The 26,185-nt window shown below is 38.9% G+C and overlaps 1 protein-coding gene across 3 annotated transcripts in view; it reads left to right on the forward strand.

Moving 5' to 3' along the window:
• LOC128692049 (uncharacterized) overlaps positions 1 to 26,185 on the forward strand; it is a 766,247-nt gene that overhangs the window by 625,994 nt on the left and 114,068 nt on the right. For all 3 annotated transcript variants that reach the window (XM_070085289.1, XM_070085290.1, XM_070085291.1), the window contains one exon: positions 13,749 to 14,014. In XM_070085289.1, coding sequence (XP_069941390.1) covers positions 13,749 to 14,014 — 266 coding nt within the window. The remainder of the gene's footprint in view (positions 1 to 13,748; positions 14,015 to 26,185) is intronic.

Here is a 26,185-nt window from a genome sequence, read left to right on the forward strand (position 1 = left end):
TTGGGCTGTCTTATTTAAACTTGGGTAATGTATGATGGAAAGATGCTTCTTAATGTAAAAAGACTAATGATAAATAAGGGAGTTCACTTCTCAGCCATTAGCCGCCCCTTTGCGGTATATTTTTGTATGGTTTTTATGGTTGTATTCTCACTTTTTTGGTCTCATTTGATAGAATGGAAGATATATTACAGAAATAGACATAAGTTTGATTGCTTTCATGACGAAAAGTACCTTGAAATTGAGCTCAAAGTAGCGGAAATGTTTGATTTTTGCCGATGTTCAATGAACTTTGTGTAAGTCAAGTTGGTTAATTTTATTAAGTGTATTCTAACCTAACCACTCTGTAATCTGGCAAACTCATTAATCCGGCACACTACAGGTCCCAATGATGCCGGATTTGTGATGGAGGACCTGTATATAAATAAACCGTAGAGTTGATATTAACTCAAATCATAGGGCTTCACAAAGCTGGAACAGATTAATGCCATTTCATTTAATTTAAATTAGGAAAATTGACTCATCATTCAAACAAATCGGGATACGAACAGGGTCAAGGAACGGATTAAATTCGTAAGCTGAGGATCCACTGTATATGCTTGTGCGTGTATGTGTAGTGTGACCTAAGTGTAAGTAGAAGTAGCAAGATGTACCTGAAATCTTGCATGTTTGTGAGACAGAAAAAAAGACACCAGCAATATTACCATCGTGTAAAACAATTACAGGCTTTCGTTTTACACTCACTTGGCAGGATGGTAGTACCTCCCGTGGCAGTTGCTGTCTACCAACCTACTACCTAGACATATTTTATATATACTCTGATAATTAAACTTATGTATACCTGTACCTAACTAAACTTACACACTGTGCTGGTGTGCAGGTACACATTAAAATCAGTAAGAACATAAGAATGGAGGAACACTGCAGGAGGCCTACTGGCCCATGCGAGGCAGGTCCTTATCAAAATGACGTCTACCCTAAGCTACCCAAGAAATAACTCCCGTACCCAATGACACCAATCAAACCCAGCCCCTCCCACTCATATATTTGTCCAGTCTCTTCTTAACCCCTTCAGGGTCCAAGGCCAAAATCTGAAGTGGTGCTCCAGTGTCCAAGAAGGTTTGGAAAAAAAAAATTATTTTTTCTTACAGAATTTTGTGAAGGTAATAAGACAAAAAAATTTTTTTCTGATCAGTACTTACCGAGATACAGTGTCAAGAAGTTTGTCCAAAATGATGTGGTGGCAGCAACATCAATGATTTCCACATATGCGCATTACTTTATTTAGCAGTTTTTGTTGTTTTTTCTTTTCTTTTCCTATTTTTTTCTTTTCCTACTAACATTTAGGGTCTGAGAGACCAATACTGTATATAATGTATACGTATATATAAACTCACTGTATTGAACACAATAACCGCACTAAAGTTGTTGTCATATTATTGTTTACCACTGTTGTTTATTACAATAAACATGCACAAATCTTGTATAATACTAATGTTCTATCATATATTTACATATTTACAATCACTGGACATGGTTTTAGAACTGCTGGAGCTTGTGGAACTCCTTGAAACAAGGCACCATGCACAGAGGTACCTTACATTCCTCACACATAAACCGAGTGTCTTTGTGTCTTCGTTGCCGTCGTTTTGTTTGTGCACAGACAATGCATCTCTTCTGAGCAAATTTCTTCTGAGTTGAAGGAAGCTGTATTATGAAATGATCACCTTCCCTCCTCAAACGCTTGGGTATATCCTGAGGAGTTCGAGGACCTTGTTGTATAGCAGGTGTTGTTATTGGTACTTCATTATGAGTTGTCTGACAACAGACAAACAAAATTCACCATTCCGTGGTCTGTTGCTAGTCTTCATTTGGTACATATTATATGCATTGAGCATTGAAATGTCCATGAGATGGAAGAAAAGTTTCATGTCCCACTTGTAACTTTTACGAACACAATCAACAAAGCCAATCTGCATGTCACATTTGTCAACCAAGCGCATGTTTTGTGTATAATCAATCACTGTCACTGGTTTTCGAATATATTCATTAGTCACTCGATCAACTTTGCTACTGTCTTGCATTTCATTACGGTGAATGGTTGTCAACAATGTGACATCTCGTTTGTCATGCCACCATAATGCCATGATGTCATTGGCAGTAAACACCTGCACGTCATCACCACGAGCACCTGCGTTGAGCCTGGGCATACGTTTACGATTAGAACGCATTGTGCCATACACATCTGTCTTGTTCACTCGCAAGAAATCACTGAGTAATGGGCTTGTGTACCAGTTATCGGTATATAATGTATGCCCCTTACCAAGATAAGGTGCCATCATGCTTCTCACTATGTCACCTGAGATACCCAATAACATCTTGGTATCTTTCAATGTTTTACTTCCCGTGTATACAACAATATCCAATACCAGGCCACTGTCACAGTCACAGAGTACAAACAGTTTTATACCAAAGCATTTCCTCATACTCGGTATATAATGCTTGAATGACAGCCTACCTTTGAACAAAATCAAAGACTCGTCAATTACAAGATTTTTGAATAGATAAAAGTACATGTTGAACTTTTGTTTGAGATACATAAAAACATTTCTAATCTTGTATAACCTGTCACTTCTGTCAGGCCTGGTTTTGTCAGAGAAGTGCAACATACGTAACAGTAAGATAAATCTGTTCACTGGGATGATTTCACTGAAGATCGGGGTAGAAATTAGCCGATCTGTGGACCAGTATGCTTTTATATTATGCTTATAGACATGAGGCATAAGCATTATTGTTGCAAAAGGAAATACATTTCTGCAACAGTCATCTCTTTCCACCGGTGTAGTCTTGACTGTGGTGATATCATCGTATTTGCCATCGTGTACTCAAAATACTTGTTAATTTCCCTGACAATAATTTCCATCAAGGGCTGGTCAAAGAATATTTAAAAAAATTCCAGTTCATTGGCTGTGTTTCCAAGGGAACAAGTAGGTAGAATTCCACTTTGAGAGTCATCAAAGTGGTGGGGCTTGCTGGTGGATACTGGACATAGGCTGGTTGTGCGGGTAGTTGGGGTTGTTGTGGCGGGCTGGTGGCTGACGTTCCGCTTTGTCCTTGAACTGCGGAGTCAGCAGCGTGGGTCCCAGCCTGGGCTGGTGAGTCATGCATGGCCTATTATCGATATCCTGGTCATTCCTTTCGGTCACTAACTGATCAAAGCCAAAGAATTCGTCTTCATTTCCACTTCCATCAGAGTCAGAACTATCAGATAGGAAGAGGAGACTCCCAATTTTCCTTGGCGTGAGAGCTGCCTTGTGACGAGGCATGGTGAACAAGGGTAACTGAGCCGGCGTTCCCACAATGCTATGCGGGCGCCTAGATTTTTTGTTTATGGCGCACACCCACCACGCAGACCCATTCTCCCGCATGTGAGCCTATGAGCGTTTTCGCGCTAAATTTGATGGCGCTAGAATTTTGACATAGATCTACAGTTTGGACACTGAACGTGAAGCCGTAGATCTACGGGACAGACCCTGAAAGGGTTAATCCAGCTATGATATTTTTTCAAAATTATATAATAAACCCTATACATAACATGTATAGGTGATAAATACACCCCACAGTAGAATAAATAAACATAAATGTGAGATGTGGGAGCCAGACAACTTGTACAAGTGACTGCAAGAATAACATTTTCTCTAGTCCAACGTAAGAGAAAATGTGTTACTGGTGGTAACTGTAGAAAATTATTACTTTTGTATGCCTTCACTCAGAGCATCATTTCTTCTAAAAAATGGTGTTACATGAGAATGGGAGTGTTCCTCTGTATTTATTCTACCGTATCAACGTAGAGACAACTTGTACACAATGTAACTTGTACACAAACCAAACGTGTACATTTTGTTAACATAACTCACGTTTGCTTGGTTTGTTTACATAACTCCATGAGTGTCCCCTCTCATGTACTCATTCTCTCTCTCTCTCTCATTTATTTGTTTTATCTTGTTTACTCACCTCTGACCCTACATTAAGACTACAAATATTTTAAGGTAAGTAATGAGTGAACTGTAAATGCATTTTATCGCTCAGGGATGCTTAAATGTTATAGAACATTATGTGTAGATGGGGTGGCCTGGTATGGTAGCCTGGCTGGCTACCATACATACAACACTTGATTTCTTACAATAAATGCTACTTGTCTCACCCTAGATTAAGACTGCAAATATTTTAAGGTAAGTAATGAGTGCACTATATGTGTATTTTACTTTTTTATTGTTTTTTAATGCCTAGTTCTACTGCTAACCCCAGTGGAAATAAGTCACACTGTCTGATTTTTTGGATTGTCCTAGGTACTTTATACATATGCTGCTATGTATGATAAACTGTGTAACTGCATTTGTATATATCTGAATAAACTTACTTGCTTACTAACTTAATATATGTTAGTGTAAACTTGTTATCTAGTATTTCTATGCATTTATAAGTGGAAAAAAAAAGGTGTTCCACTTTACGGCGATTTCCGGTTTATGGTGGTAGCCTGGAACCTAACTTGCCGTATAAGTGGGGCCCTACTGTATATGCTGCCACATGTATGTATGATAATCTATGTAACTGCATTTGTGTATACCTGAATAAACTTACTTACGATGCCACATGCACTTTAGTAAATTTATTCAGGTATACACAAATAGTTATGTAGATTATCATAAATAGCATATGTGTAAAGATCCTAAGATAGCCCAAAAATGTCAGAGTATCTTATTTCCATTGGGGTCTCTGTATCTGTACCATATGGTACCCTATATCATATGCATTTCCAAGGGTATTGAGTACATCTTGTGGCCCTACACCTGGAATAAACAGTGAGAGTAATGATGATATGGCTACAGTTGGGATGGATAGACCACATGGGTCAGTAGGTGGTGGTGGTGCCACCAGCCCAGACTGAGAGTGAATCTGGGACCCAAGCCGCTGACTCAACAGTTCCAGGACAAAGTGTATCGTCATCCACTGGTGGAAGGAGATGATTGTGGCTGAAATGTATTTGTTTTTTCAACAATAATGCTGATGCCTCATGTCTATAAGCATAATATAAAATCATACTGGTCCACAGATGAGTAAGACACCACTGTGCATAACACCTTGTTTCAAAGACTTTCACAGACTGTAGCAGTTCTAGGAACATGTCCAGTGACTGTACATTTGTAAATATATAATAGAACTTTACAAATATACAACACTTTTACATGTTTTTTGTTGTAAACAATTATTGTAGACAAAATAATGATGAAAATATTAGTGTGTTTATTGTGTTGAATGCAACGAGTGTACATACAATGGACTCCCATCTTACGATGGCCTCAACTTACGATAAAACCGACTTACGATGCTTGTCAGTATAAAAATTCGACCCTAACCTATGTTGAAAAACTCAACTTAAATCATTCGTCCCGAACGTGGCCGTCTGGTCTGTCTGGCCTGAGCGCCTCAGCTGAGCTAGTGTGACGTTGTTTACAAGCTAGGGCGGATGGTTGCACGCATTTTTTTTTTTTTTCAACAAGTCGACCGTCTCCCACCGAGGCAGGGTGACCCAAAAAAGAAAGAAAATCCCCAAAAAGAAAATACTTTCATCATCATTCAACACTTTCACCACACTCGCACATTATCACTGTTTTTGCAGAGGTGCTCAGAATACAACAGTCTAGAAGCATACACATATAAAGATACACAACATATCCCTCCAAACTGCCAATATCCCAAACCCCTCCTTTAAAGTGCAGGCATTGTACTTCCCATTTCCAGGACTCAAGTCCGACTATATGAAAATAACCGGTTTCCCTGAATCCCTTCACTAAATATTACCCTGCTCACACTCCAACAGATCGTCAGGTCCCAAGTACCATTCGTCTCCATTCACTCCTATCTAACACGCTCACGCACGCTTGCTGGAAGTCCAAGCCCCTTGCCCACAAAACCTCCTTTACCCCCTCTCTCCAACCCTTTCGAGGACGACCCCTACCCCGCCTTCCTTCCCCTATAGATTTATATGCTTTCCATGTCATTCTACTTTGATCCATTCTCTCTAAATGACCAAACCACTTCAACAACCCCTCTTCTGCCCTCTGACTAATACTTTTATTAACTCCACACCTTCTCCTAATTTCCACACTCCGAATTTTCTGCATAATATTTACACCACACATTGCCCTTAAACAGGACATCTCCACTGCCTCCAACCGTCTCCTCGCTGCTGCATTTACCACCCAAGCTTCACACCCATATAAGAGTGTTGGTACTACTATACTTTCATACATTCCCTTCTTTGCCTCCATAGATAACGTTTTTTGACTCCACATATACCTCAACGCACCACTCACCTTTTTTCCCTCATCAGTTCTATGATTAACCTCATCCTTCATAAATCCATCCGCCGACACGTCAACTCCCAAGTATCTGAAAACATTCACTTCTTCCATACTCCTCCTCCCCAATTTGATATCCAATTTTTCTTTATCTAAATCATTTGATACCCTCATCACCTTACTCTTTTCTGTGTTCACTTTCAACTTTCTACCTTTACACACATTCCCAAACTCATCCACTAACCTTTGCAATTTTTCTTTAGAATCTCCCATAAGCACAGTATCATCAGCAAAAAGTAACTGTGTCAATTCCCATTTTGAATTTGATTCCCCATAATTTAATCCCACCCCTCTCCCAAACACCCTAGCATTTACTTCCTTTACAACCCCATCTATAAATATATTAAACAACCATGGTGACATTACACATCCCTGTCTAAGACCTACTTTTACCGGGAAGTAGTCTCCCTCTCTTCTACACACCCTAACCTGAGCCTCACTATCCTCATAAAAACTCTTTACAGCATTTAATAACTTACCACCTATTCCATATACTTGCAACATCTGCCACATTGCTCCTCTATCCACTCTATCATATGCCTTTTCTAAATCCATAAATGCAATAAAAACTTCCCTATCTTTATCTAAATACTGTTCACATATATGCTTCAATGTAAACACCTGATCTACACATCCCCTACCCACTCTGAAACCTCCTTGCTCATCCGCAATCCTACATTCTGTCTTACCTCTAATTCTTTCAATTATAACCCTACCGTACACTTTTCCTGGTATACTCAGTAAGCTTATTCCTCTATAATTTTTACAGTCTCTTTTGTCCCCTCTACCTTTATATAAAGGGACTATACATGCTCTCCGCCAATCCCTAGGTACCTTCCCCTCTTTCATACATTTATTAACCCTTTCAGGGTCCAAGGCCAAAATCTGAAGTCACGCACCAGTGTCCAAGAAATTTTGAAAAAAAAAAAAAATTATTTTTTCTTACAGAATTAAAGAGCATATTTTTGTGAAGGTAATAAAACAAAAAAAATTAGAATCTGATCAGTACTTACCGAGATACAGTGCCAAGAAGTTTGTAGAAAATGATGTGGTGGCGGCAACATCGACGAATTCCACATACGCGTATTATATTATTTTGTTGTTTTAGTTGTTTTTTCTTTTCTTTTCCAATTTTTTTCTATTCCTACTAACATTTGGGGCCTGAGAGACCAATACTGCATATAATTGATATATATATACTCACTGTATTGAACACAATAACCGCACTAAAGTTATTATCATATTATTGTTTACCACTATTGTTTATTACAATAAACATGCACAAATATTGTATAATACTAATGTTCTATCATATATTTACATATTTACAATCACTGGACATGGTTTTAGAACTGCTGGAGCTTGTGGAACTCCTTGAAACAAGGCACCATGCACAGAGGCACCTTACATTCCTCACACATAAACCGAGTGTCTTTGCGTCTTTGTTGCCGTCATTTTGTTTGTGCACAGACAATGCATCTCTTCTGAGCAAATTTCTTTTGAGTTGAAGGAAGCTGTATTATGAAATGATCACCTTCTCTTCTCAAACGCTTGGGTATATTGTGATGAATTCGAGGACCATGTTGTATTGCAGGTGTTGTTACCTGGTACTTCATTATGAGTTGTCTGACAACAGACAAACAAAATTCACCATACGGTGGTCTGTTACCAGTCTTTATTTGGTACATATTATATGCATTCAGCATTGAAATGTCCATGAGATGGAAGAAAAGTTTCATGTACCACTTGTAACTCTTACGAACACAGTCAACAAAACCAATCTGCATGTCACACTTGTCAACCAAGCGCATGTTTTGTGTATAATCAATCACTGTCACTGGTTTTCGAATACGTTCATTAGTCACTCGATCAACTTTGCCACTGTCTTGCATTTCATTACGGTGAATGGTTGTCAACAATGTGACATCTCGTTTGTCATGCCACCGTAATGCCATGATGTCATTGGCAGTAAACACCTGCACGTCATCACCACGAACACCTGCGTTGAGCCTGGGCATATGTTTACGATTAGAACGCACTGTGCCACACACATCTGTCTTGTTCACTCGCATGAAATCACTGAGTAATGGGCTTGTGTACCAGTTATCGGTATATAATGTATGGCCCTTACCAAGATAAGGTGCCATCATGTTTCTCACTACGTCACCTGATATACCCAATAACATCTTGGTATCTTTCAATGTTTTACTACCCGTGTATACAACAATATCCAACACCAGGCCACTGTCACAATCACAGAGTACAAACAATTTTATACCAAAGCGGTTCCTCTTGCTCGGTATATACTGCTTGAATGACAGTCTACCTTTGAACAAAATCAAAGACTCGTCAATTATAAGATTCTTGAATGGATAAAAGTATATCCTGAACTTTTGTTTGAGATACATGAAAACATTTCTAATCTTGTATAACCTGTCACTTCTGTCAGGCCTGGTTTTGTCAGAGAAGTGCAACATACGTAACAGTAAGATAAACCTGTTCACTGGTATTATTTCACTGAAGGATGGGGTACAAATTAGCCGATCTGTGGACCAGTATGCTTTTATATTATGCTTATAGACGTGAGGCATAAGCATTATTGTTGCAAAAAGCAAATATATTTCTGCAACAGTCATCTCTTTCCACCTGTGTAGTCTTGACTGTGGTGATATGATTGTATTTGCCATGGTGTACTGAAAATACTTATTACTTTCCCTGACAATAATTTCCATCAATGGCTGGTCAAAGAATAATTCAAAGAATTCCAGTTCATTGGCCGTGGTTCCAAGGGGACAGGTAGGTAGAATTCCACTTTGCGAGTCATCAAAGTGGTGAGGGCTGGGAACAAAATTGGGATTTTGCTGCCAATCCCAGATACGGTTTGCTGGTGGATATTGGACATCATAGGCTGGTTGTACGGGTGGTTGTGGCAGGCTGGTGGGTGACGCTCCGCTTTGTCCTTGAACTGACGAGTCAGCAGCATGGGTTCCCGCGTGGCACAGCGAGTCACACATGGCGGTGCCACTACCACCACCAGCCCCACTAACACCATCCACTGATGTCTGTGGCCCATCCATGCCAAGTGTAGCCACATCATCCTCACTATCACTACCTAAAACGGGTGTAGGGCCACGGGATGTACTCCGGGATGTACTCCGTCCCCTGGGCACAGCATAGGGTACACTACCCGAGCACATGTGGCGGCGAACATACCGACGCTTCACTGGTGAATATGTTTCCTCACTATCACTACTCAAATGATCGTCGAGCGCAATAAAATCACAATCCACGTCAGAATCATCGTCATTACTGAAGTCAGAGGCCAGGCCACGGGAAAATATTAGTTTTCTCTTACGTTTAGGAACACCCGACCGTGAGTCACGAGTGCCCACACCAGAGGTAGAAGGTCGAGGATCGTCGGGGTTTTCTGCACTATTATCGATATCCTGGTCATTATTTTCGGTCACTAACTTATCAAAGCCGTAGAATTCGTCTTCATTTCCACTTCCATCAGTGTCAGAACTATCAGACAGGAAGAGGAGAGTCCCAATTTTCCGGGGAGTGAGAGCTGACTTGCGACGAGGCATGGTGAACAAGGGTGACTGAGCCGGCGTTCCCACAATGCTATGCAGGCGCCTAGATTTTTTGTTTATGGCGCACACCCACGGCGCAGACCCATTCTCTCATATGTAGGCCTATGAGCGCTTTCGCGCTAAATTTGACGGCGCTAGAATTTTGGCGTAGATCTACGGTTTGGACACTCACCGACCAGCCGTAGATCTACGGGACGGACCCTGAAAGGGTTAAACAAAAGTACCAACCACTCCAACACTATATCCCCCCCTGCTTTTAACATTTCTGTCATGATCCCATCAGTTCCAGCTGCTTTACCCCTTTCATTTTACGTAATGCCTCACGTACCTCCCCCACACTTACATTCTGCTCTTCTTCACTCCTAAAAGATGGTATACCTCCCTGACCAGTGCATGAAATTACTGCCTCTGTTTCTTCCTTAACATTTAAAAGTTCCTCAAAATATTCTCGCCATCTACCCAATACCTCCATCTCCCCATCTACTAACTCCCCTACTCTGTTTTTAACTGACAAATCCATATTTTCCCTAGGCTTTCTTAACTTGTTTAACTCACTCCAAAATTTTTTCTTATTTTCATTAAAATTTCTTGACAGTGCCTCTCCCACTCTATCCTCTGCTCTCCTTTTGCACTCTCTCACCACTCTCTTTACCTTTCTTTTACTCTCCATATACTCTGCTCTTCTTATAACACTTCTGCTTTGTAAAAACCTCTCATAAGCTACCTTTTTCTCTTTTATCACACCCTTTACTTCATCATTCCACCAATCACTCCTCTTTCCTCCTGCCCCCACCCTCCTATAACCACAAACTTCTGCCCCACATTCTAATACTGCATACATTCGATAAATTTTGTATTCCAGTGTTTTTAGTGCTTGTAACTGCTAAATAAGCCACCATGGACCCAAAGAAAGCTTCTAGTGCCAACCCTGTGGTAAAAAGGGTGAAAAATACTATCGAAATACTGTCGTACCACGGTCAGCTGTTGCTGTACCACGGTCAGCTGCTGCTGCTGCTGCTGTACCATGGTCAGCTGCTGCTGTACCACAGTCAGCTGCTGCTGTACCACCATCAGCTGCTGCTGTATCACCATCACCTGCTGCAGCTGCTGTACCACCGTCAGCTGCTGCTGTACCACCGTCACCTGCTGCTGCTGCTGCACCACAGTCAGCTGTACTACTCGAAGATGTGGAGAGATTGTTGTTGGTGTGGCTTATTGAGGATACCGAGAAACAATTAATCCCAGAGGGTTAGGCACCCAGGATAACCCAAGAAAGTCAGTGTCATCAAGGACTGTCAAACTTATTTCCACTGGGGTCCACTGTATATACATTATGCATTATATTGGTCTCACTTGCCACAAACATTACTGGAAAAATACAGAATTAGAAAAGAAAAGAAGAAAAAGAAACAAAACAGTAAAATAAAAAAATACGACTTGACTGAAGTCATGGATGTTGCCTCCACCCGGTCATTGAGGGTCAACTCACGCCTCTATATCTTGGAAAGTACCGATTGGATGTTTTTTTTGTTTTATTGTCTATAGAAAAATATTATCTTTAACCTGTAAACGGTCCAAGCAGATCTATGTTCACATGCGTAGTGCTACAAAAGTATATCTACATTTTTTTACATATTTTCAAATATAAAAAAAAAAATTAGATCAAAGTCTTTTTACACATTTTCAAATGTATAAAAACAAAAAGATGATCTACTTTTTTTACATACTTTCAAATGTTGAAAAAATGTATATATACGTTTGGACTGTTTACAGGATAATTTTGTAATTTTTTTTTTTTTTTTTTTTTTTTAAATTTTGGACACTGGCTGTCACTCTGAGATTTGGCCTCTGGGCCCTGAAAGGGTTAATAGAAACTGTGTATCATACCAAGACAAAACCATTCCCATTACTAAATTTACTAATTGTAATATTGTTATGTTTTGTACTACATGTACTTCACTATAATAAATCAGATTAATCACTGCAGTTACCAAACTTTTGTATCAGTATGCTCCATAACCTGTGTCAATTTAGAGTAATAATTACAATTAGTCTACCCGAAATGCTTAGGCATGCTAGTGGCCTTCTTTATAATTAACCTTTTGACTGTTTCTGTCGTATATATACGTCTTACGAGCCACTATGTTTGACGTATATATACTCATAAATTCTAGCGGCTTCAAATCAAGCAGATGAAAGCCGGTAGGTCCACATGTGAGAGAATGGGTCTATGTGGTCAGTGTGCACCATATAAAAAAAATCCTGAAGCAAGCATTGCATAATGAGAAAAAAACTCCGACCGTTTTTTTAATTAAAACGCCGACTTTGTGGTCTATTTTTTTATAGTATTTATGGTTGTATTCTCGTTTTCTTGGTCTCATTTCATAGAATGGAAAACATATTATAGAAATAGAGGTGATTTGGATTGGTTTTACTATGAGAAGAGCCTTGAAATGGAGCTCAAAATAAGGAAAATGTTTGATGTTTGCCGATGTTCAAAAGTAAACAAATGATGTCATTGTCCAATAAATGCCCAGCTAGCCATTCTAATATACAGTCATGAATGGGTTGACATTATTTATAAAATTATTACAATATTGCAGTAGTCTGCATAACAGTAAATCATCTATTTTTTGTTTGAATAAAAATTCAAAATAGAAAGCATGAGTAATATCAGAGGAGACTTGAGGCATGACTGATGAACAAAGAAAAGGTTATTTTAGAGCCAGGAATGTCTGTCTGCATTGTTCATTCTGGACCCTATTTTGAATTTGGCATATTTTTTAATTTGCGTGAAATTGGCCAAATTGCAAATTTCTGACCATGTTATTGGGTAGTTGAAATCGGTAAATGGGCAGTTTCTTGTACTCAATCGATAGAAAAAATGGAGTTCTAAAGAAATAGCTACGAGTTTGGTCAACTGGAACAATGGAATTAGCCAAAAATAGGGCTCAAAGTGGGTGAAATTGCCGATTTGTAAATAACGCCGAGGTCGCTAACTTCGCGAGAGCATAATTCCATAAGTTTTCTATCAAATTTCATTCTTTTGGTGTCATTACCATCGGGAAAAGATTCTCTATCATTTCGTAAGAAAAAATTATTTTTTTGTTTCTCAAAAGTTTTTTGACACCAGGAGACACCTCAGGATTTGGGGTTTCGACAGTCAAGGGGTTAATATTTTATAACATGTAAACCACACACTGTAAGCATTGCAAGGAAATAAACATTTTAATTTTAACCATGTTTATATTACTCTATATATTTGAAAAGGTTGTGAAGCATATGTATCAGGTTTGAGGATTTTATTTTAAGATGAGATCACCAGTTTACTATCAGTTACTATGTATACAATTTGCTACAGTATTTTTCATGATTTAGTGAATATTTCTCCATGTGTAGATGTCATTAAATTTGTAATTTAATATTTGTAAGACGTTTGTGTGAACATTTGTTTTTTATGTTAATGGTTTTTAGTAAAACACTTGATTGGCTTTAAAAGAATTAAAAATTTATTGTGGGAAGAAATTATTATAACTTAATGATATGAGTCACTATTAAAACTCATGTTAATGAACTGGAATTTGCAAGACATGTTATTAAATTACAGGTTATGTAAATATTAAAGATTTGTGTATACTTGTGTAGGTGGAAACAAGAGATGTAGGCAAAAAATAATTATAATTAGCTCTCTTGTCATGTGTTGTGGTTTTTGTGTAATTGTGTGACTACTTTCTAGGTTCCAAAGGTGAATACAAAAAAGGAAGGCAACACAATCCCAGCAGATTTAGCAAAGAGGCCGGAAATCACCATCACTCCCATTCCACGCTCCATCGGATCCTTAGGGACAAGCGAGCCAACAATCCCTGGAATATTAGATGGAGGTCTTCCTTCGCTACCACCAGGGCTCAAGGGTCTCCAGTTGGCTGATCTCATGACTCTGGAGGGATTAAAATCTACATTAGGAATGTCAGCACTTCAGGATCTTGCAAAAATTGCCGAGAGGTATGTTGATTGAATAAAAATCTCCTGATAGATATACTGTATCTTTATGAGTGTATTTATACACAGAACTATGATTGTAGCATCTACCTAGTGTGGGTTTTGTGCTCAGTGACACTAGATAATTGCCATCTTAAAGATATTATTACACATGTATTAAAGATGCAGTGAAGCTCATTAGTTCACTTTTTATATATACAGTTGATCCTTGACCAATGCAGGGGTTAGGGGTACTGACCACTTTTTTGGCCGAAAATCCAAGTACAACTTTTGACTCCCCAAAACCTTAACTACTCATAGCTTACTGTTGACTGGAAACCTTATTGATAATATAAACAATTAACACACATTTTATACTGTATTCTTACAATAAAATAAGCTAGAGAAAAGAAAATGTTATTAAGAAAAGCACAAGGAAGAGAAAATAAATTTGCAGTACTGTACTGTATTTATCGATAGCGTAAATTCACGTTGTCTGTTTACAAGAAGAATTGTCTTGTCAATACCAACATTAATATTGTCGTATATGATACAAAACACTGTAGATGTTATACGTTTTACTAACACTAGACATCAAAAATGAAAAGATAATGTGAAAAAGAAATTCATATTTATTTCTTCTTTTAATGCATCAGCCATATCCCACCGAAGCAGGGTGGCCAAAAAAGAAAAACACAAGTTTTTTTTTTTAAATTTAGTAATATATATAGGAGAAGGGGTTACCTGCCCCTTGTTCCCGGCATTTTAATCGCCTCTTATGACAAACACAGCTTATGGAGGAAGAATTCTGTTTCACTTCCCCATGGAGATTAGCTCTTTCAGGGTTTCCAACGTACTAGTACGGCTTATGCACCAGGGTTATTGACATACTAGTACGCCTAAATTCTAGCGTCTTCAAATCTAGTGAGAGAAAGCTGGTAGGCCTACATATGAAAGAATGGGTCTATGTGGTCAGTGTGCACAGTATAAAAACAATGCTGCAACACACAGTGCATAATGAGAAAAAAAACTCCAACTGTGTTTTTTGTTTAAAACAGCGAATTTGCAGTGTATTTTCGTATGGTATTTATGGTTGTATTTTAGATTTCCTGGTCTCATTTTATAGAATGGAAGACGTATTACAGAAATTGAGATGATTTTTATTGGTTTCATAATGAAAAGTATCTTGAAATTGAGCTCAAAGTAGCAGAAATGTTCGATTTTTACCAAAGTTCAAAAGTAAACAAATCATGCCAAGCATCCAATACATGTCAACTGGTGAGTCTAATATTCTTTTACAAGTGCGCTGATATTATTTATACCATTTCTACACCATTGCTACACTAATGCAGTAGTCTGCATAACAGTAAATCTTCTATTTTTTGTGAGAATAAAAATTTAAAGTGGAAAGCATAAGAGATGTAAGAGTGGCCTGGGGACGTGACTAATGAACAGAGAAAATGTTATTTTAGTGCCAGGAATGTCTGTCTTGTTTATTCTGGACCATATTTGGAAATTGGCCTGTCAACCCTGAAGGGGTTAGCAGAAATAAACAAGAACTAGTAAGAAAATAGAAGAAAACCCAGAGGGGTGTGTGTGTGTGTGTGCGTATATATATATATTCTTTTCTTCTTTCAACACACCGGCCGTATCCCACCGAGGCGGGGTGGCCCAGAAGGAAAAATGAAAGCTTCTCCTTTTACATTTTGTAATATATACAGGAGAAGAGGTTACTAGCCCCTTGCTTCCGGCATTTTAGTTGCCTCGTACAACATGCATGGCTTACGGAGGAAGAATTCTGTTCCACTTCCCCATGGAGAGAACAGGAAATAAACAAGAACAAGAACTAGTAAGAAAATAGAAGAAAACGCAGAGGGCTGTGTACATATATATATGCTTGTACATGTATGTGTAGTGTGACCTAAGTGTAAGAAGAAGTAGCAAGACGTACCTGAATTCTTGCATGTTTACAAGACAGAAAAATGGACACCAGCAATCCTACTATCATGTAAAACAATTACAGGCTTTCGTTTTACACTCACTTGGCAGGATGGTAGTACCTCCCTGGGCGGTTGCTGTCTACCAACCTACTACTAATATATATATATATATATATATATATATATATATATATATATATATATATAATATATTATATATATATATATATATATATATATATATATTTTTTTTTTTTTTTTTTTTTTTTTTTTCAACAAGTCAGCCGTCTCCCACCGAGGCAGGGTGACCCAAAAAAGAAAGAAAACAATTTTCTTCTTATTCTTTTTAGTAATCTTTACAGGAAAAGGGGTTACTAGCCCATTGTTCCCGGCATTTTAGTTGACTTTTACAACACGCATGGCTTACGGAGGAAAGATTCTTATTCCACTTCTCCATGGATATAAAAGGAAAAGTAATAAGACCAAGAACTATTAAGATAAAATCAAAGAAAACTCAGATGAGTGTGTATAAATAAATGTGTACATGTATGTGTAGTGTGACCTAAGTGTAAGTAGAAGTAGCAAGACATGCCTGTAATCTTGCATATTTATGAGACAGACAAAAGACATCAGCAATCCTACCATCATGTAAAACAATTACAGGCTTTCGTTTTACACTCACTTGGCAGGACGGTAGTACCTCCCTGGATGGTTGCTGTCTACCAACCTACTACCTGTAATATATATATATATATATATATATATTAGAAGTGTAGAGAGAAGTGTAGAGGAGAGAGAGAGATTTTGGGAAATGTTGAGTGAATGCGTGGGGAGTTTTGAATCAAGTGTGAGAGTAATGGTGGTTGGGGATTTCAATGCTAAAGTGGGTAAAAATGTTATGGAGGGAGTAGTAGGTAAATTTGGGGTGCCAGGGGTAAATGTAAATGGGGAGCCTTTAATTGAGCTATGTGTAGAAAGAAATTTGGTAATAAGTAATACATATTTTATGAAAAAGAGGATAAATAAATATACAAGGTATGATGTAGCACGTAATGAAAGTAGTTTATTAGATTATGTATTGGTGGATAAAAGGTTGATGGGTAGGCTCCAGGATGTACATGTTTATAGAGGGGCAACTGATATATCGGATCATTATTTAGTTGTAGCTACAGTTAGAGTAAGAGGTAGATGGGAAAAGAGGAAGGTGGCAACAACAAGTAAGAGGGAGGTGAAAGTGTATAAACTAAGGGAGGAGGAAGTTCGGGTGAGATATAAGTGACTATTGGCAGAAAGGTGGGCTAGTGCAAAGATGAGTAGTGGGGGGGTTGAAGAGGGTTGGAATAGTTTTAAAAATGCAGTATGAGAATGTGGGGCAGAAGTTTGTGGTTATAGGAGGGTGGGAGCAGGAGGAAAGAGGAGTGATTGGTGGAATGATGAAGTAAAGGGTGTGATAAAAGAGAAAAAGGTAGCTTATGAGAGGTTTTTACAAAGCAGAAGTGTTATAAGAAGAGCAGAGTATATGGAGAGTAAAAGAAAGGTAAAGAGAGTGGTGAGAGAGTGCAAAAGGAGAGCAGATGATAGAGTGGGAGAGGCACTGTCAAGAAATTTTAATGAAAATAAGAAAAAATTTTGGAGTGAGTTAAACAAGTTAAGAAAGCCTAGGGAAAATATGGATTTGTCAGTTAAAAACAGAGTAGGGGAGTTAGTAGATGGGGAGATGGAGGTATTGGGTAGATGGCGAGAATATTTTGAGGAACTTTTAAATGTTAAGGAAGAAACAGAAGCAGTAATTTCATGCACTGGTCAGGGAGGTATACCATCTTTTAGGAGTGAAGAAGAGCAGAATGTAAGTGTGGGGGAGGTACGTGAGGCATTACGTAAAATGAAAGGGGGTAAAGCAGCTGGAACTGATGGGATCATGACAGAAATGTTAAAAGCAGGGGGGGATATAGTGTTGGAGTGGTTGGTACTTTTGTTTAATAAATGTATGAAAGAGGGGAAGGTACCTAGGGATTGGCGGAGAGCATGTATAGTCCCTTTATATAAAGGGAAAGGGGACAAAAGAGACTGTAAAAATTATAGAGGAATAAGCTTACTGAGTATACCAGGAAAAGTGTACGGTAGGGTTATAATTGAAAGAATTAGAGGTAAGACAGAATGTAGGATTGCGGATGAGCAAGGAGGTTTCAGAGTGGGTAGGGGATGTGTAGATCAAGTGTTTACATTGAAGCATATATGTGAACAGTATTTAGATAAGGGTAGGGAAGTTTTTATTGCATTTATGGATTTAGAAAAGGCATATGATAGAGTGGATAGAGGAGCAATGTGGCAGATGTTGCAAGTACGTATATGGAATAGGTGGTAAGTTACTAAATGCTGTAAAGAGCTTTTATGAGGATAGTGAGGCTCAGGTTAGGGTGTGTAGAAGAGAGGGAGAATACTTCCCGGTAAAAGTAGGTCTTAGACAGGGATGTGTAATGTCACCATGGTTGTTTAATATATTTATAGATGGGGTTGTAAAAGAAGTAAATGCTAGGGTGTTCGGGAGAGGGGTGGGATTAAATTATGGGGAATCAAATTCAAAATGGGAATTGACACAGTTACTTTTTGCTGATGATACTGTGCTTATGGGAGATTCTAAAGAAAAATTGCAAAGGTTAGTGGATGAGTTTGAGAATGTGTGTAAAGGTAGAAAGTTGAAAGTGAACATAGAAAAGAGTGAGGTGATGAGGGTGTCAAATGATTTAGATAAAGAAAAATTGGATATCAAATTGGGGAGGAGGAGTATGGAAGAAGTGGATGTTTTCAGATACTTGGGAGTTGACGTGTCGGCGGATGGATTTATGAAGGATGAGGTTAATCATAGAATTGATGAGGGAAAAAAGGTGAGTGGTGCGTTGAGGTATATGTGGAGTCAAAAAACGTTATCTATGGAGGCAAAGAAGGGAATGTATGAAAGTATAGTAGTACCAACACTTTTATATGGATGTGAAGCTTGGGTGGTAAATGCAGCAGCGAGGAGACGGTTGGAGGCAGTGGAGATGTCCTGTCTAAGGGCAATGTGTGGTGTAAATATTAGACAGAAAATTCGGAGTGTGAAAATTAGGAGAAGGTGTGGAGTTAATAAAAGCATTAGTCAGAGGGCAGAAGAGGGGTTGTTGAGGTGGTTTGGTCATTTAGAGAGAATGGATCAAAGTAGAATGACATGGAAAGCATATAAATCTATAGGGGAAGGGAGGAGGGGTAGGGGTCGTCCTCGAAAGGGTTGGAAAGAGGGGGTAAAGGAGGTTTTGTGGGCTAGGGGCTTGGACTTCCAGCAAGCGTGCATGAGCGTGTTAGATAGGAGTGAATGGAGGCGAATGATACTTGGGACCTGACGATCTGTTGGAGTGTGAGCAGGGTAATATTTAGTGAAGGGATTCAGGGAAACCGGTTATGTTCATATAGTCGGACTTGAGTCCTGGAAATGGGAAGTACAATGCCTGCACTTTAAAGGAGGGGTTTGGGATATTGGCAGTTTGGAGGGATATGTTGTGTATCTTTATACGTATATGCTTCTAAGCTGTTGTATTCTGAGCACCTCTGCAAAAGCAGTGATAATGTGTGAGTGTTGTGAAAGTGATGAATGATGATGAAAGTATTTTCTTTTTGGGGATTTTCTTTCTTTTTTTGGGTCACCCTGCCTCGGTGGGAGACGGCCAACTTGTTGAAAATATATATATATATATATATATATATATATATATATATATATATATATATATATATATATATATATATATATATATATATATATATATATATATTTTCAACAAACCGGCCGTATCCCACCGAGGCAGGGTGGCCCAAAAAGAAAAACAAAAGTTTCTCTTTTTTAAATTTAGTAATTTATACAGGAGAAGGGGTTACTAACCTCTTGCCCCTTGACATTTTAGTCGCCTCTTACAACACGCATGGCTTACGGAGGAAGAATTCGGTTCCACTTCCTCATGGAGATAAGAGGAATTAAAACAAGAACTAGAAAGAAAATAGCAGAAAACCCAGAGGGGTATGTGTGTATATATACGCTTGTACATGTATGTGTAGTGTGACCTAAGTGTAAGTAGAAGTAGCAAGACATACCTGAAATCTTGCATGTTTATGAGACAGAAAAAAGGACTCCAGTAATCCTACCATCACGTAAAACAATTACAGGCTTTCGTTTTACACTCACTTGGCAGGACGGTAGTACCTCCCTGGGCGGTTGCTGTCTACCAACCCACTATATATATATATATATCTTTCTTTCAACACACCGGCCGTATCCCACCGAGGCGGGGTGGCCCGAAAGGAAAAACGAAAGTTTCTCCTTTTACATTTAGTAATATATACAGGAGAAGAGGTTACTAGCCCCTTGCTCCCGGCATTTTAGTCGCCTCTTACAACACGCATGGCTTACGGAGGAAGAATTCTGTTCCACTTCCCCATGGAGATAAGAGGAAATAAACAAGAATAAGAACTAGAAAGAAAATAGAAGAAAACCCAGAGGGGTGTGTATATATGTGCTTGTACATGTATGTGTAGTGTGACCTAAGTGTAAGTAGAAGTAGCAAGACGTACCTGAAATCTTGCATGTTCATGAGACAGAAAAAAGGACACCAGCAATCCTACCATCATGTAAAACAATTACAGGCTTTCGTTTTACACTCACTTGGCAGGACGGTAGTACCTCCCTGGGCGGTTGCTGTCTACCAACCCACTATATATATATATATATATATATATATATATATATATATATTTATATATATATTTTTTTTTTTTTTTTTTTTCAACAAGTCGGCCGTCTCCCACCGAGGCAGGGTGACCCAAAAAAGAAAGAAAATCCCCAAAAAGAAAATACTTTCATCATCATTCAACACTTTCACCACACTCGCACATTATCACTGTTTTTGCAGAGGTGCTCAGAATACAACAGTCTAGAAGCATAAACATATAAAGATACACAACATATCCCTCCAAACTGCCAATATCCCAAACCCCTCCTTTAAAGTGCAGGCATTGTACTTCCCATTTCCAGGGCTCAAGTCCGACTATATGAAAATAACCGGTTTCCCTGAATCCCTTCACTAAATATTACCCTGCTCACACTCCAACAGATCGTCAGGTCCCAAGTACCATTCGTCTCCATTCACTCCTATCTAACACGCTCACGCACGCTTGCTGGAAGTCCAAGCCCCTTACCCACAAAACCTCCTTTACCCCCTCTCTCCAACCCTTTCGAGGACGACCCCTACCCCGCCTTCCTTCCCCTATAGATTTATATGCTTTCCATGTCATTCTACTGTGATCCATTCTCTCTAAATGACCAAACCACCTCAACAACCCCTCTTCTGCCCTCTGACTAATACTTTTATTAACTCCACACCTTCTCCTAATTTCCACACTCCGAATTTTCTGCATAATATTTACACCACACATTGCCCTTAAACAGGACATCTCCGCTGCCTCCAACCGTCTCCTCGCTGCTGCATTTACCACCCAAGCTTCACACCCATATAAGAGTGTTGGTACTACTATACTTTCATACATTCCCTTCTTTGCCTCCATAGATAACGTTTTTTGACTCCACATATACCTCAACGCACCACTCACCTTTTTTCCCTCATCAATTCTATGATTAACCTCATCCTTCATAAATCCATCCGCCGACACGTCAACTCCCAAGTATCTGAAAACATTCACTTCTTCCATACTCCTCCTCCCCAATTTGATATCCAATTTTTCTTTATCTAAATCATTTGACACCCTCATCACCTTACTCTTTTCTATGTTCACTTTCAACTTTCTACCTTTACACACATTCCCAAACTCATCCACTAACCTTTGCAATTTTTCTTTAGAATCTCCCATAAGCACAGTATCATCAGCAAAAAGTAACTGTGTCAATTCCCATTTTGAATTTGATTCCCCATAATTTAATCCCACCCCTCTCCCAAACACCCTAGCATTTACTTCCTTTACAACCCCATCTATAAATATATTAAACAACCATGGTGACATTACACATCCCTGTCTAAGACCTACTTTTACCGGGAAGTAGTCTCCCTCTCTTCTACACACCCTAACCTGAGCCTCACTATCCTCATAAAAACTCTTTACAGCATTTAATAACTTACCACCTATTCCATATACTTGCAACATCTGCCACATTGCTCCTCTATCCACTCTATCATATGCCTTTTCTAAATCCATAAATGCAATAAAAACTTCCCTATCTTTATCTAAATACTGTTCACATATATGCTTCAATGTAAACACCTGATCTACACATCCCCTACCCACTCTAAAACCTCCTTGCTCATCCGCAATCCTACATTCTGTCTTACCTCTAATTCTTTCAATTATAACCCTACCGTACACTTTTCCTGGTATACTCAGTAAGCTTATTCCTCTATAATTTTTACAGTCTCTTTTGTCCCCTTTCCCTTTATATAAAGGGACTATACATGCTCTCTGCCAATCCCTAGGTACCTTCCCCTCTTTCATACATTTATTAAACAAAAGTACCAACCACTCCAACACTATATCCCCCCCTGCTTTTAACATTTCTGTCATGATCCCATCAGTTCCAGCTGCTTTACCCCCTTTCATTTTACGTAATGCCTCACGTACCTCCCCCACACTTACATTCTGCTCTTCTTCACTCCTAAAAGATGGTATACCTCCCTGACCAGTGCATGAAATTACTGCCTCTGTTTCTTCCTTAACATTTAAAAGTTCCTCAAAATATTCTCGCCATCTACCCAATACCTCCATCTCCCCATCTACTAACTCCCCTACTCTGTTTTTAACTGACAAATCCATATTTTCCCTAGGCTTTCTTAACTTGTTTAACTCACTCCAAAATTTTTTCTTATTTTCATTAAAATTTCTTGACAGTGCCTCTCCCACTCTATCATCTGCTCTCCTTTTGCACTCTCTCACCACTCTCTTTACCTTTCTTTTACTCTCCATATACTCTGCTCTTCTTATAACACTTCTGCTTTGTAAAAACCTCTCATAAGCTACCTTTTTCTCTTTTATCACACCCTTTACTTCATCATTCCACCAATCACTCCTCTTTCCTCCTGCCCCCACCCTCCTATAACCACAAACTTCTGCCCCACATTCTAATACTGCATTTTTAAAACTATTCCAACCCTCTTCAACCCCCCCACTACTCATCTTTGCACTAGCCCACCTTTCTGCCAATAGTCGCTTGTATCTCACCCGAACTTCCTCCTCCCTTAGTTTATACACTTTCACCTCCCTCTTACTTGTTGTTGCCACCTTCCTCTTTTCCCATCTACCTCTTACTCTAACTGTAGCTACAACTAAATAATGATCCGATATATCAGTTGCCCCTCTATAAACATGTACATCCTGGAGCCTACCCATCAACCTTTTATCCACCAATACATAATCTAATAAACTACTTTCATTACGTGCTACATCATACCTTGTATATTTATTTATCCTCTTTTTCATAAAATATGTATTACTTATTACCAAATTTCTTTCTACACATAGCTCAATTAAAGGCTCCCCATTTACATTTACCCCTGGCACCCCAAATTTACCTACTACTCCCTCCATAACATTTTTACCCACTTTAGCATTAAAATCCCCAACCACCATTACTCTCACACTTGATTCAAAACTCCCCACGCATTCACTCAACATTTCCCAAAATCTCTCTCTCTCCTCTACACTTCTCTCTTCTCCAGGTGCATACACGCTTATTATAACCCACTTTTCACATCCAATCTTTATTTTACTCCACATAATCCTTGAATTAATACATTTATAGTCCCTCTTTTCCTGCCATAGCTTATCCTTCAACATTATTGCTACTCCTTCTTTAGCTCTAACTCTATTTGAAACCCCTGACCTAATCCCATTTATTCCTCTCCACTGAAACTCTCCCACCCCCTTCAGCTTTGTTTCACTTAAAGCCAGGACATCCAGCTTCTTCTCATTCATAACATCCACAATCATCTCTTTCTTATCATCTGCACAACATCCACGCACATTCAGACTTCCCACTTTGACAATTTTCTTCTTCTTATTCTTTTTAGTAATCTTTACAGGAAAAGGGGTTACTAGCCCATTGTTCCCGGCATTTTAGTTGACTTTTACAACACGCATGGCTTACGGAGGAAAGATTCTTATTCCACTTCCCCATGGATATAAAAGGAAAATTAATAAGACCAAGAACTATTAAGATAAAATCAAAGAAAACTCAGATGAGTGTGTATAAATAAATGTGTACATGTATGTGTAGTGTGACCTAAGTGTAAGTAGAAGTAGCAAGACATGCCTGTAATCTTGCATATTTATGAGACAGACAAAAGACATCAGCAATCCTACCATCATGTAAAACAATCACAGGCTTCGTTTTACACTCACTTGGCAGGACGGTAGTACCTCCCTGGGTGGTTGCTGTCTACCAACCTACTATATATATATATATATATATATATATATATATATATATATATATACAGTGGACCCCCGGTTAACGAACTTTTTTCATTCCAGTAGTATGTTCAGGTGCCAGTACTGACCGAATTTTTTCCCATAAGGAATATTGTGAAGTAGATTAGTCCATTTCAGACCCCCAAACATACACGTACAAACGCACTTACATAAATACACTTACATAATTGGTCGCATTTGGAGGTGATCGTTAAGCGGGGGTCCACTGTATATATACAGTGGACCCTCGACATTCGATACTAATCCATTCCTGAGAGCTATCGAATGTCGAAAATATCGAAAGTCAAATTTAATTTTCCTCATAAGAAATAATGGAAATCAAATTAATCCGTGCAAGACACCCAAAAGTATGAAAAAAAATTACCACATGAAATATTAAGTTTAATGCAATAGAATAATTACAGTAACAATAATAACAATAGATTAATAACAATAGAATAATTGACACTTACCTTTAATGAAGATCTGGTGATGATTGATGAGATGGGAGGAGGGGAGTGTGGATGGTGTTAGTGTTTAGAAAGGGAATCCCCTTCCATTAGGACTTAAGGTAACCAGTCTTTTTCCAGGGTTACTTCCCTTTCAATAGTCATTAGCGCCTTTTTTCTCGAAGGCTTGGCACTAGAAGCTTTCTTGGGGCCCATGGTTACTTATTTTGCAGAAACTAACACCAAAAACAGTGATAATATGGAATGTACCGAATGTATCCTTAGATGAGCGCATACTGGCTGGCTTGTAAACACTGGCTCACACGGGGCAGTTCAGGCCACTCGTGGACATGTCTCATACGAATCATATCGAATGTTGGGTTTTCCGTCGAATGTCGAGGCAAAATTTTTGCGTTTAAATGCATCGAATGTCGGATTTTATCGAATGTCGATGCCATCGAATGTCAGGGGTCCACTGTGTTCTCCATGGGGAAGTGGAACGGAATCTTTTCCTCTGTAAGCCATGTGTGTCATAAGAGGCGACTAAAATGCCAGAAGCAAGCGGTTAGTAACCCCTTCTCCTGTATATATTACTAAATTTAGGAGAAACTTTCCTTTTTCCTTTTGGGCCACCCTGCCCCAGTGGGATATGGCTGGTGTGTTGAAAGAAAGATACATATGGAGTCACTGGACAGGTTCCTATAACTACAAGAGGTTCTGCAAGCTTGTAGTTGTGTGGGGGTGGACTTGTAAATATGCTGAGTCACCAGTGTGTCTTGTCACAATGATGCATCATTCCACCACTCACTAACCCTCACTGCCTTCCACAACACATTCCTTCCTCCCCACAAACCTACATACCCTCCTTCCTTCCTTCCTTACTCTCATCTCTTCCTACCTACCTCTCATCTCTTCCTTCCGGCCTGCCTTCCTTTCTTCCTTCCTTCCTCTCATCTCTTCCTTCCTGCCTGCCTTCCTTTTTTCCTTCCTCTCATCTCTTCCTTCCTACCTACCTTACTTCTTCCTTCCTCTCATTTCTTCCTACCTACCTTCCCTCCTTCCTTCCTTCTTCCTTCCTTCCTCTCATTTCTTCCTACCTACCTTCCCTTCTTCCTGCCTACCCTCCCTCCTTCCTTCCTTCCTTCATTCCTTCCTTACTTCTTCCTTCCTTTCTTTCTTTCTTCCTTCCTTCAAATAACTTTTATGGCCTGTGAGACCAATATAAGGTATATTGAATGTATATTCACTCATTGTATGCTACACAATAAGCTCACAAACAGTCATTACATTGTTTACAAAACATATTT

Source organism: Cherax quadricarinatus, chromosome 15 (genome assembly GCF_038502225.1).
Source record: "Cherax quadricarinatus isolate ZL_2023a chromosome 15, ASM3850222v1, whole genome shotgun sequence".
NCBI classification, from domain to species: domain Eukaryota; kingdom Metazoa; phylum Arthropoda; class Malacostraca; order Decapoda; family Parastacidae; genus Cherax; species Cherax quadricarinatus.